Here is a 12,713-nt window from a genome sequence, read left to right as displayed (position 1 = left end):
CACGAAACAAAAAATAATGTACTTGAAACATCTCTGCCACCTTTTGTGTGCCATGCTCACTTAGTGCAAGCGCACTCGATGCTACGGTCTGACGGAGTCAAACAAGCAGCCTTAAAAGTGAATCGTCACGGCGCTCTTCATCCCCGTGCGTTTGCTTTCACGAACTAAACCAATCACGCACAGCAAACGCGCCGTGATTCCACGTAATGTCAATGCGTGATTTGGAATAGCCGGTGACAGCGAACGCACAAGAACAAGCGCCTTGAGGATGCACATTCGCTACTGCTTGATTAGCACCATCTTATCCCGGCTTCGGCGATGGACTTACCTGAGAGTAATTGGGGCAGTGGTTTCTCTCCCTTGACCTTGATTTAATAATGCGCTTTCTCCTTGCTGCCCGAACTACTCGGGGGACTTTCCAGCCAATCTCAACTGCTGGGCTCGGAGAGCTTTGATGTTTTCGATCCAGTGACGGAAGTATAACGTCTTATCCTTTGTAATAAATAAAAATATTTCTACAACGTTCAACGGATGATTGAGAAGTTAAACTCGCAACAAGATGAAATAACGGATCTGACGGGCTAGCCTGTTCTGTATGGTGGCTTGTTGAAAACAATCAGCAGCATGTGCAAGAAAGGAGAGTTTTAGTTAATCATTCCGATACCTCTGATAACAATAACCGATAACGCTACGACGCATGCGCAAAGGCGGCGGCGGAGAATTGGGTATTGGAGCCATCGGAACGATCTACTAAAACACTCTAACCTTTGAGAAAAGGACCGAACGTCAACGTTTGGCAATACGTTTTAAGGGCGACTGCTGTTAGTGCGAGGCTCCCAGGCGAATTTGTGCTTGTCCTTCGCGAAAACTATATAGGTAACCTCATCAATCACATGGTCGCTCCCACTGATTTCTGTGTCTATTTTCTGGATCGCGTTTGCCCGCTCTCGAGTGCGGGGACTGGTGACCATATTTTCGGTAGAGTTTTATTACCTCTAGCCACATCATAGTAGCATGGTGGCGTAATTTACCGCCTGCTAGATAGGGTACAGCTGGTGCCGGCGCAGCCACTATCATCAATCTATGGCAGACAGCGTTGTGGCAGTTGTGGTCAACGTTATTAGAACCAACTCAGTTCTGGAACTCCCCTCCGGAGGGGGTCCTTTTGCGTGGCGCCTGTTAGAGGGCGCGCGCTCCGCATTAATACTCGCTATCATCATCATTGACGGCGCGCTTGTGGCCGTTGCCATAGAGATCGTACATGGCCGTTGCATCTGGCCTATTGAGCTTACGGATGTTCGTGGCGCTTTTTCTGACAGTAGCAGACGACTTTCAAATTGTTTCTGCTGCAGTTGGTAGTCATCGGCACATCTACTATTACAGTATGTACAAACTTGCCCTGATTGTAGCCACCGGATTGTGGCGCCGACGAATTTGGGTTGTTCGAAACGCTTCGCGCTGTCAGCACAGCCAAGGCAGCAGCATTTTACAATAATGCAAAGCGTATGTCAAAACGGTCGTAGCGCTTTTCATGCTCAAATTGTAATTTTTACTGGCGAAAGGGCAAAAATTAACCAAAAACCCTGCTGAACCTCGAGAGGAGTCGGGACTCGCAAGCAGCCGCGGAGCAGTAGCAGACGAAAACGCGTGGAATAATGCTCCGGCAGCGCCACCTAACTGCTAAAAAATCGGACATGGTTTCGGACCCCCTCCAATGTACAGCGTCTATGGGAAGTTCCATAACTGAGTTGATCTAGTAACGGTGGTTGTGGTGGCAGGCTGCCATAAAGATAGTTGTGGGTGATATTTCGTGCTTGATGGAAATTGTTCGACGAAACATATTGTTGAAACCCGGCGTGAACGGCAGCCCTATCTGGAGGACCCGGCGAAAGTTTCACGATATCGCAGGACCGGGGAGAAGCAGCACAGCTTGCATCGAAAGCGGATTTTGGCAGTGGTCGAGCGGTCGAGTGGAGGACGTACTGGGCCTCTGGCTTTGACCAGTATTATTGGGAAAAGAGATCAATTCAATTCGTTTAAATGCAATTTATTTAGAACGTCGCAGGCGAATATGTGGTACAAAACATATACAAATCACTCACGGGCACATCGGCACGCAAGTTTGTGGAGAGACCTCGGTGAATATATACACTCGCGAGAATTCCCCAAGTGATCGCGAGCACATTTAAGGCGTCTCTTGATTCGTATCCAAGCGTTCGGGAGTAAAAGACTTCACCACCAACGAAATCACACCACACCTGTCAACGATGTCGAACCGCGGAGGGGCCCATTCGCGGTACGGCGTCTGCTTTCGATGCGAGCTGCGCTGCTTGCCACCGGTACTGCTCATTCGTAAAACTCTCGCCGGTTCCTCAAAGTCGAGGCTACCGTTCACGCCGGGTTTCAAGAACCTGCTTCGTCGAACAACTTCAATCAAGCACGCAATATCACCCACGGTACAGTAGCTGCGTTCGATTTACTTACACCTCCTGCACCGGTGCAGAAAAGTATAGGGAGGTGTACTTCCGGTCGTATCTAAATGCACATACCGGAAGTAGACTGCCCTACACTTTTCTGCACTGGTGCAGAATGTGTAAGTAAATCGAACACAGCTAGTGTACTAGACCCACGGCTATTGTTATAGCAGGCTGCCGCCACAGCGCTGTCCGCCATAGTACTATGATGGCTAGAGATTACATGACTCTATTAAAAAGTTGGCCGATCATGGCCGCGTTCCCGTCCATAGATGGAGCTGGTCAAACGCGATCCAGCAAATAGACATAGAGATCAGTGGTCGCTCCCAGTCTTTACATCGGGGACTTTCGGCTGCGCCCGCAGTTACCACTCGGCTGTTAAAAAAACAGAAATGTACGTTCGCTGGACGGTATTCGATCCAGGGAGGTACGGACGACACCAAGCGTTCCCTCAACGGTCAACCGCTCTAATGAATGAGCGACAAGTTTCAGTAAATTCTATTTCTTTCCACCTTCGATTACTTTGTCGGCGTCTCGTGAGCCTCGAGCATGCACGCGAAGCCAGAGCGTAGGGAAAGACAGCGAGCGTATGCTGGAGGCCGGGAAGCGTCTGAAAGGGACGTCCTTGTCGAGTCCTTGTTGAGGCGGTGCGTGCGCACCACCATCTGAGCAGACGAACTTGCACATTGTACGGCTACACCTTGGAAAGACGGTTGCAGGTCCGAAGAACACGAATTTCAGTTAGGGCGCGCTTAGGAGGCTCGGCATGGACGTTGTACGAATGATGATGCACGGGAGCACAATCGAGAGCGGAAGCGAAAATGGCGTGAAAATCCACAGGGTCCTTCTCAGGAAGCGACGCACAGACAATAGCGATACAGTGATGGCGAATTATTGAATCGCCGAGCTGCTCTTACTGTGGCTCACGTTACCTGGCAGCGTAAATGCACTCGGATTCTTTAAAGTCTCTATCTCTCTCTCACACGCACACACACACACACACACGAACACACGCGCAGGCACGCACGCACACACAGACACACACGCACACACAGAGGAGGGTGACGAACTTTTCTTTTATTATAAACAGAATGCACATTCGCACTCAATGCGGCGACCAAGTGTTCTAAAATGCATCTTTGGTGCATCGGAACGCAGCGAGAAGTCAACCAATCACTAGGCAATAGGGTGTTCCAAGTCACCAGGCTCCATCTAAAATGGACCTTAAGAATCGACGTCTGCATCTAGCAATGTAAACATTTCGTCAAAGGTGTATCTTACGGGTCGTTTTTTTTATGTTTGTTTTTTTAATTAGAAGGCGTAGCTCTCTTTCTGTAAAAAACTACGGTCAAGAAACTTGCCAGGAGGAACGGCGGGCGGCAACGCGGACGATCTAGTCGAGCTGTGGGGCGTGTTTGGCGCGTGTTGACAGACGGCGTCGGGAGCAGCGTCGGAAGGTACAGCCGACCAGCGGAAGAAAGCAGACGACACTCAGAAAAAATCAGTTGGCAGGAAAACAGCCGTCGTTATGCAGACGTGTTCTTCTTATTTTTTTTTTCCTTTACATTTTGCTTTTATTGTCCGCATTTATTTTTTAACCAAAGGTACATTACAAAAAGATTGTTCATTTTAATAAACCACGGTGATCGCGAGCTGTTTCTATAAGGAGGTAGCGCCATCAATCAATACGAGCGACAAGCGCGTCCCGCCACTCGAGTTGGTCGTCTGCGTTGCCGCCCGCCGTTTAACCAGGCAAGTTTCTGGGCCCTATTTTTCACAAAAAGGGATCTACGTTTTCTCATTTTACAAGAAAAAACCGACCTGTGAAATTCTTATTTGACGTAAAGTTTAGATTTTACTTGCAGGCGTCGACTTTTACGGTCCATTTCAGATCGAGCCTGGGGACTTGGGAGACCCTATAAATAACGTGGAAATGCGCCTGCGTGCGTTTGTCTCCCCCCGACTTCAACCAATGACGGCGTGAGCTTGGCTGCTTCGTCATCGCGCGTTTGCTACGCGTTATCTATGTTGCACTGTGATTGGCGAGCCCCTCTCTGCGTTCCGATGCGTCAAAAATACATTTCAGAACACTTGCTCGCCCTATATAGCTACTTCTCCGCATAATCACCGCAAAGGTTGAGGCAGTAATTATGATGCATAGCCCAATGTTGTAAGTGCCCTGCTCGAAAAAGAATGCCGTGATGGTCCTCGGTCCTTCCATCATGCGTCATTAATATCGTAATTCACCTCAGACATGTGTTCTGTGCACAGACGACTTCGCAAAGCTTCGGAAAGGATGAACAATAACCATTGACAAAGGGTTCAAGAAATAACGTCTTTAACAACTGACGGGCTTGTTAAGCTCGTAATGAGCTCGTGACTGAGAGTCCATGCGGCAGCCTTGGAGGAGAGCATCTAAAAGCCTGTGTAACATCCTAATAACTGCCTTAATATATGTGGTGATATACGTGCAGTAGTACCTAGAATATGTGGTCAAGTGTCTAAATTTAAAGGTTTCTCGTCATTTTTTAAAAAATCTTTACCACTTCATCAGAAGTTAAAAAAATCTAAACACTTCGTATAGTTGTCAACTGATTCTGTATACAACAATGAACGCGACACGATAACGCTTGTGCGTACGGCGGAAGGGAAAATATCATATGCAAATGAACCCTTCTTGTCTGTCTGCGGAATATTATTCAAGCGTCACCCAGAAGCGTAATTGAAAAAAAAAATTAATTGAATAATTGGGATTTTTTTTTAAATCCTCTAAATTTTACTCGAATAACTGTAACTCTGAAATAGTAATCCCTAATCACTACATATAATTTCAAATATGGCAAACTGATTTATCAATCCCTCCGACTACTGAAAACAATTCATAATATTATTACTCTAAATTTAAATTTTGCAGTTTAACTAGCAACTTTTATTGAGCGAGACCGCCACGGTCAAGCAAAATAGCTTGATTTGCTAGTGAAGAAACATATTTTGCTTTTTCTTCCGCCTTTCGATTTTCTTGCAATGAGAAATTACCTACTTTTTAAATCTTTGTTTCTTTATTTTGCGTTTTTTTTAACATGCAGTGAGCTTTGGGGCAATTTACGAACAAAGTAGATAATAGAAAGAAAGCCCAATCGCCTGATTTGCTAAGAAGACCGCTGCTTCGTAATCGTGTTCAGCCTGGTATAATTTTTTTAGCTTGATTATTTTCTCATTGAAACACAAAGCAAATTCGCATAGAAAGCACCACAATATAAATGCACGTATATAAAAATATATATTTGTTGATACTTTTGGGGGAATGGTTTGATTTAAATCATCACATTAAAATCGGTTTTATTTAAATCACGATTTCAATTATGATCTGAATCACGATTAAAATTATTTTGATTTTTACCTCTGCCCTGCCCAGAGGATAAGTATGTGTATCGCAATCTAACACAAACTAGTGAATTAATGCCGGCTCTTCTTTTATTCTAGAGTACAAATCTTCGAAGGCACTTTTATAAACCAGGCTTTGTGGACATTGAAATGTCCGCAAAACCTAGTAAAGCAGCGACGAGCTCTTGCTTTATTGGTTAGGCTTATCACGGCCATTAGATTAACGAATTCGTACAAGTTAGAAGCTGGAAATACTCATCAGGCAGATTTTCCCCGTCACTGTTTTGAGCGAATGTTACTCCCTCCGTTGTGAAGCTCGCACCATCGAACTCACAAGCGCTCTGTAGAACCAGATTTTCATCGCCATCTTGCCGTACCTTGCACACTCCTGCGGACGCCATGGTCAGCAAGACCAATCGGCCACCGTCCACATGGCACGTAACGCCTGCACCGCTTTGCATTACGAAGGCAAGAGTGCAAGTGCTATAGAGCTCGCGGAGAAAAAGGAGAGCCCTCGGGGAAAAAGAACAACAACAGCTGATATCGTCAACACGCTTTCTTTCCACCACCTGATTTTGCGCTCTCTGGAAAAAGCGCTCGAGAGGTAACAGAAACAACCACAGATAATTCGCGGTTAGTGTGAAACGGAGTATAATGTGCGCATGTGTCACAGAATCTGACAGATGGGATGCCACAATGGACCTATTGCTAAATTACCCAAGCATCAAGGAGATTGCAGGGAATTTAAATCTACGCGCCGATCGCGCTCGCCTTCTCCGTATAAAAAATTCGAAGTAAATAAACCAAAATAAGGCGTTGACGAACGCGCGTGCAAGATCCTATTTGTTTTAAGTTTTTCTTTAGAACAGTTACTGCTGCAGAGCGCAGCACGTGTAGCGTTTGTAACTACACTCGCAGCGTGCGCCTTGGTGCTTGGGTAATTTAGCGAAAGATCTATCCCGCAGAAATGGCTCGAGAAATTCCCGACACGTGATCCCTACCTAAATGCACAAAAAAAAAATGAAGGTGGATTTTTTAAGTGCTTATTTTCCACTGGTGTTTTGATGCCGAACAACCCGACTGAAAACATGTAATTAAACAGTTCCACGGTGGACAACCAGGCTCCCCAGGACTCCTTCCCGACGTCCTGGTCAGCAGTGGTGACCAGGACTTTCGCCCTCCAGTGGAGGGCGAAAGCGAGAACGGCCCCTGCTTGACTATACCAGATATTAATAAAGTGTCACTTGCCGTAACGCGATACACCAGAAGGAGATAAATTCAACCCAGTTTTCGGGTGCGGACAGCTTACGGAGTATTGCTGAGGATCAACTAGAAACCGAGCAATCAAAAGGGGGTTACGCGAACGACGCGAATGTTCCAGCCGTCACGTCGAGCATACGGTCGTGTATTACAAAAAATACCTAACCTCTGTTGAAGCAGTCGCTACGTCGTAACTTTGGAGCGGGTTCTTGCATGTTAGGACTTTATGAGAAGAGCTAGAGTTCCCGAAATCAACGTGAAAGCCAAAAAAAGTTGCCATGTAGACAGGCTGGCGTGGGCCGGGCGCAACCATGTTTGCATTGCATGACAATTTATATTGGTGAGTAGCAAGCATGTATATAAAGCTCCCATTCATGTTTGGCTCCGGTCGACTGTATGTACTATACACCTTACCAACGTCTTGCTCAGTGTTCTGTGTGTGACCTTCTTAGACTGAATTCATCGCACCACAACGTAAAGATACGTACGGGTCTTGATTCAGTAATTTTTAATGTAATTTCTTGTTCTATTTTTTTTTTTAATTTTACTGCAGCTACCATCTTACACTTATTGACTTTTTTATTTAAAGCAATAGGTTGGAACTCAGACTAATGGCTTCTGTGACCCAAGCCTATTCACATTGATGCTTCAATAAGGGGAAACAGGTATTCGGAATCTGTATATGAAACTGACAGCACGGCATGCGAAAATGAACAAAATTTGCGAATAAATGAGGGGAAAAGGAGTTACCCAATTATTTGCATCTTAAATGCATTCTATTTTTTTTTTCCAATTCGAGTCTATGCCGTATAAAACGTGTTTTTATTTTTCTTGTTTTCTTAGTTTCAGAGGCGGTTTGTGACTTGCACAAAAAGTCGATGGCCTTGATATATGGCCCCACAAATAGTGGAATATAAACAGTTTTGAGAAACTAACAGTTAACTTGATACCTAATACTTTATTCACGAGGGAGTGTCAGGCTAGTAAAGCCGTTTTCCTCTTAATTTTCGAGAAAAAAAATTCATATATTTACGGCATTCTTAAAACATAATTATTACGGACGTGAAACATGCATTAGGTAAGTGCGGACGCCATTTTTTTTTTTTTTTTTTTAAGTTCGCAGTGCCGAGTGTAAACTATTCTAAGGTGGTTTATCCAGACAGTTTAGAGTGATAATTCTTCCTCTAGAGAATTTTTCAATTAGGGCTACACACCGTGTAAATTGGCTTCCACGTTTGCTCCCAAATATTCTTGCTCCTGAACGATTCATATTGTCTGGTGTAGTAGTACAATATTCGGTGATCCTGATGCGTTTTTAATAGTTATATTGATAACCAAAAATAAAGATAAAATATTTTCCCACATATTTTTTTTTTTTTTGTAAAATAAATACATACGTAGCGACATTCCTGGGCATCCTGTTCTTGTTTTAGTTTTTGATATATTTATTTTGATGAACCTCAATCAACTGTTAACCGGTGAGTCGCTAGACTTTGCATTATAACAAGAACAACTATCACAAACTTTTGCTTACAGGCGAACCACCCAGACCCGAGGACAAAGTAGAAGGGGATTATCCGACAATCGTTAACAAAAAGAGCAATAGGCAGGGTCTTGTCGTTCAAGATTACTGGGCTGGAAAGTACCTGGGGCACTTGGAACTGGAATTCAACAATGATGGATCCCTAAAAAATTGGTCTGGCAACCCTATACTACTGGATAACACGACTAAGGAAGGTAAAACTTGCTATTTACCAGTATGCTGAATTAACAAATTACATTTTCGGGGGCTCTTGCAGGGTATATCTTGTAGAATTCCCAACCTCGTAAGGTAGCCGGGTTTTATAACGAGTGAGCCCGGAGAGTTGCAGTAGAGAACGTCTTTTCATCCATGCCAAACAATGTGACAAATGGTGGTAGGTTTGTGACGGAGCATGCATAATCACAAGGAGACAGAAGCTGTCAATGTTTCAAGAAATAAATTCTAGATTTTGTTAATACAAGGAAAGACAAAAGCATTGAAACAACTTCCAGGAGATTGTTAATAGGGGTACCTGTCTTCGAAGGTTCTTGTTACTTGAGATAAACACGATTAATTTGCACGTTCAAATCAGTGCATTATAATGAAAATATTTTCTCATTCGGAATTAAAATTAATGACACAGTCACAGCAGTGGTGGTGAATTTGGCAGACCCTCACATGTTCGTGCGATTATCAGGCGAATTAGAGTCACTAAAGGTTCCCTGTGTACCGAGACTTGCTTGACTTCTTTGAAAACCATATCACGGCGCTAGAAATTACGACTACAATATTGGCACGCGCGTCGCCAAGAGATCGCATGTGTGGCCGAATAGTTACTATGCCCGGCTTTCGCGCAGAGGCCCCAAATTCAATTCCTGAAAGCGGACTCTTATTTTTCTTTAATTTAGCGTTTTTGTAAGTAAGAGGACCTCGTCGTTTAATCGAGGTACGAATGTTCCCCGAGCCGAATGCTCCGCGCCGAATGTTCCAGGAACTCACGCGAGGCGAGAGAGGAACTCACGGCGCACCGCGGGGTGAACCGGAGTAATTGTTTCGCCTGCGCTCGATCCTGCCGTCATCGACGCCCTGCGGCGTCCGTTATTCACCATTCATTCTGATTTTGTTTTCGAACAAGTTCGCCACATTAAACGTTTAGTTGCTTTAGCTATTCGCCGCCTCATCGTTTGTCATTCGTGACATTTTGGTGGAGATGCGGGGTACCGTATTCTATGCCAGTGAAACGTAACTCTCAGAAGATCGGTCGGACTCGACCTTGTCAAGTCCCGGAAAGCTGATCCCCGTCGACGAGCCCGAAACCCAAGCCAGCCGCCACACCCAAGGACAGTCCGCTCAGTTTGGACTTTTACCCGAGAAGTAGATGGCCAAGACGACGACGATGTCCCAGCAGAACCCGGCCGCGACTTCCATCGTCTACCTGCCCATCGCGCCTCGCACGCCGATTCCCTTCCACGGCGAGATCCACAAAGGCGTCGAGGACTGGATCCAACTCTACGAGCGTGTGGCGCCCCACAGCAGATTGATTGCGGAGCAGTGCCTGCAGATACTCTACATTTCGGTGCAGGGTACCGTGAGGCACTGTTTGAGGAACCACGAGGCTTCGTTTACGTCGTGGGACATCTGTGTGGTCGAGTTGCAGCGGACTTTCACCGCCCAACACCGACGGTCAAGATCAGAGGATCTTTTCTGGATTCGAGCCCAAAGCCCCAACGAAAGCCTCACCAGCTTCGTGGAAGATGTCCTGCTCCAGAGCGTCCATGAAGGCCCGCAAGCCACAAACGAAAAACTGCAGGTCCTTGTGCGCGGGGTGAGAGCCGAGATTTTTGGAGGCCTCGCCCGCAACCCGCCGGTAACCGCCAAAGCCTTTCTGACTCAGGCAACAAACATCGAGCGCACCCTCTAAGCGCGCGTCCCCTACTACCAGCGACATCCACTCGCCGCTGCATCCACGCTGCTTAGCTGCAAAAACGATCCTGGTACGCTGTACATCCGCGAAACTATCCAAGAGTTGTGGGAGACAACGAGCCACGCTGAACGTGGATGGACGGCCCCGTGAGCGGCAAGGAAGAAGAGAAAGGGACGCTCGTGGTAGGTGCGCGTGGACAGAGTTGGAGGGGCCGTGACGAACGAAAGAGGCGGTGCGGAACGAGCCCAGGGAAGACCCGGACCACAAGGCAGCCTTGGCCCCCGCAGCACAACTTAAGTATCGATAAAGTGTTTGTCTATCATAGTGCTCGTTGTGTGACTTCCTCGGAGCGAGTGGAACTCGGCCTGATCGGGAATTGTCAGGCGACCCACAGAGTTCGTCCGGAAGGAACTCCAAAGCTTGCTGCCAACCGCTAATCGTCCAACAACCTTCTCCATCGCCGAGGCTCTCCGCGAAGAAGTAAATCGAACCCTTCAACCAGAGGTTCCCGTCACCACGGTGGCACTAGAAGAGACGACGCTGAGCTACGCCTCCGAGGCCCGACAACCACTGCAAGTTCCCCGCCAAGCCTCGACGCCACTCCGACGAGACACCCCAATGCAGCAGCATCCTCGACGCCAGGAAGAATAAGCCCAGTGCGTGTGCCCGGGACGACCCTCGCCAAGAGAGATCGACGACGTAAGGCGAACGGCCGACGACCACCCGCTCTGCTACCACCGCGGGGAAGCCGACCACGTTTAGTGTTGATGCCTCTACCGTCGGCTTGGGCTGCGTCGGTTCTACCCGAACAACCCACGCCCGAGGTGTGGCAAACGCCCTCGCGACGTCGAGGAGTACCTCCGACATTCGCCCTCCTCAGCGCCGTCTCTTCGCCGTGAATCCTGCTCATCATCACCGCGACGTTCAGCGTCTCTAGCGCCCGTACCCCGCCGAGAGAGCATGACTCCCCTGTGTAGCCGGGAAAACTAAGTACGGCAAAAACCTGGTGTAGTGTTGCCAAAGACCACCGAAGCAAAGAGACTCCAAGAACGTAGGAGAGTTGCCACTCCCCGACGCCACCCATAGCAACGACGCTCCTGCCACTGTGCCCAACAACCTAAATGTTGTCGTCGACGGCCACGACGCATCGGCCCTCGTGGACCCCGTAGCAGACTATTCAGTATTGACAACAGGGAGGCTCGTTCGCCACCTCCGAAAGGTCGCGACGCCCTGGGGGTACTACAACTTTGAATCGCCGAAGGACATCTTATTACGCCCGCCGGAAGGTGCACTGCTCGAGTCGAGATTCAAGGCGAGACATGTCCTGTGAAATTCGTCGTTCTACAAGACAGTGCCAGAGGCGTTATTCTTGGCATGAACTTTCTGTTTGAATACCGTGCCGTCATCGACTTTGGAGAGAACAGATTGACGCTACTGACACCTGTTCCGCCTCCAGAATAACACCAAATAACGTCAGTCGCCGTCCGAGTCGCGGCCGATATCGTAAACCTACCGCCGCGATGAAGTGTTATTGTGCCCGTCGTGACCAATGCATTTACCAGCGGCGAAGTTGTTTTGGAAGGCAACATTCATTTGCCCCGGGGAAGAGGAATCGGCGTCGCAAGGGGGGTCACTGAACTCCAGGATGGACGCACTGTAGTCCTCGTAAAGAACTTCCGAGAAGAAACGCAGCACCTCACGAAAAGTTCCGCTGTAGGCCTCGTCGAGGAACTCCGGAACTCCGCCGATATCACCGCGATTGCTGAAGAATCCTCGTGACCTGAGCAAAAGAATACGTCGCCAGCGCAGCTCGCCATTGACCCTGAGCTCCCGGCCCAAAACGACGGCAGCTAATTAACCTCCTCGCCGAATAGAGCGAGTGCTTTACAAGGTCGTCCAAGGTGCGCCAAACCACCGTTACGAAGCATTGCATCGTTAATGAGGACGACGGGCTTCCTGTGCATTGATTGCTATACAGAGCCTCCGTAAAAGCAAGGGAGATTATCCAGGAGAAAGTTTAAGAGATGCTGAACGACGACATAATCCAGCCTTTAAGCAAACCGCTGACCTCTCCAGTCGTAGTGGTACAGAAGAAGAAGGGCGCAACGCTTAGGTTCTGCGTGAACTACCGGCAGCTGAACGCGGTGAT

The 12,713-nt window shown here is 47.5% G+C and overlaps 1 protein-coding gene across 1 annotated transcript in view; it reads left to right on the top strand.

Annotated features, from left to right (window-relative positions):
• LOC8028427 (protein 5NUC) overlaps positions 1-12,713 on the top strand; it is a 71,479-nt gene that overhangs the window by 33,501 nt on the left and 25,265 nt on the right. The window contains exon 5 of the mRNA XM_040216987.1: positions 8,655-8,855. Coding sequence (XP_040072921.1) covers positions 8,655-8,855 — 201 coding nt within the window. The remainder of the gene's footprint in view (positions 1-8,654; positions 8,856-12,713) is intronic.

Source organism: Ixodes scapularis, unplaced genomic scaffold, assembly GCF_016920785.2.
Source record: "Ixodes scapularis isolate PalLabHiFi unplaced genomic scaffold, ASM1692078v2 PGA_scaffold2__306_contigs__length_199485367, whole genome shotgun sequence".
In the NCBI taxonomy this organism is placed as follows: domain Eukaryota; kingdom Metazoa; phylum Arthropoda; class Arachnida; order Ixodida; family Ixodidae; genus Ixodes; species Ixodes scapularis.
The sequence above is the reverse complement of the archived record's forward strand: the minus strand, read 5'-3'. Positions and strand labels throughout refer to the sequence as shown.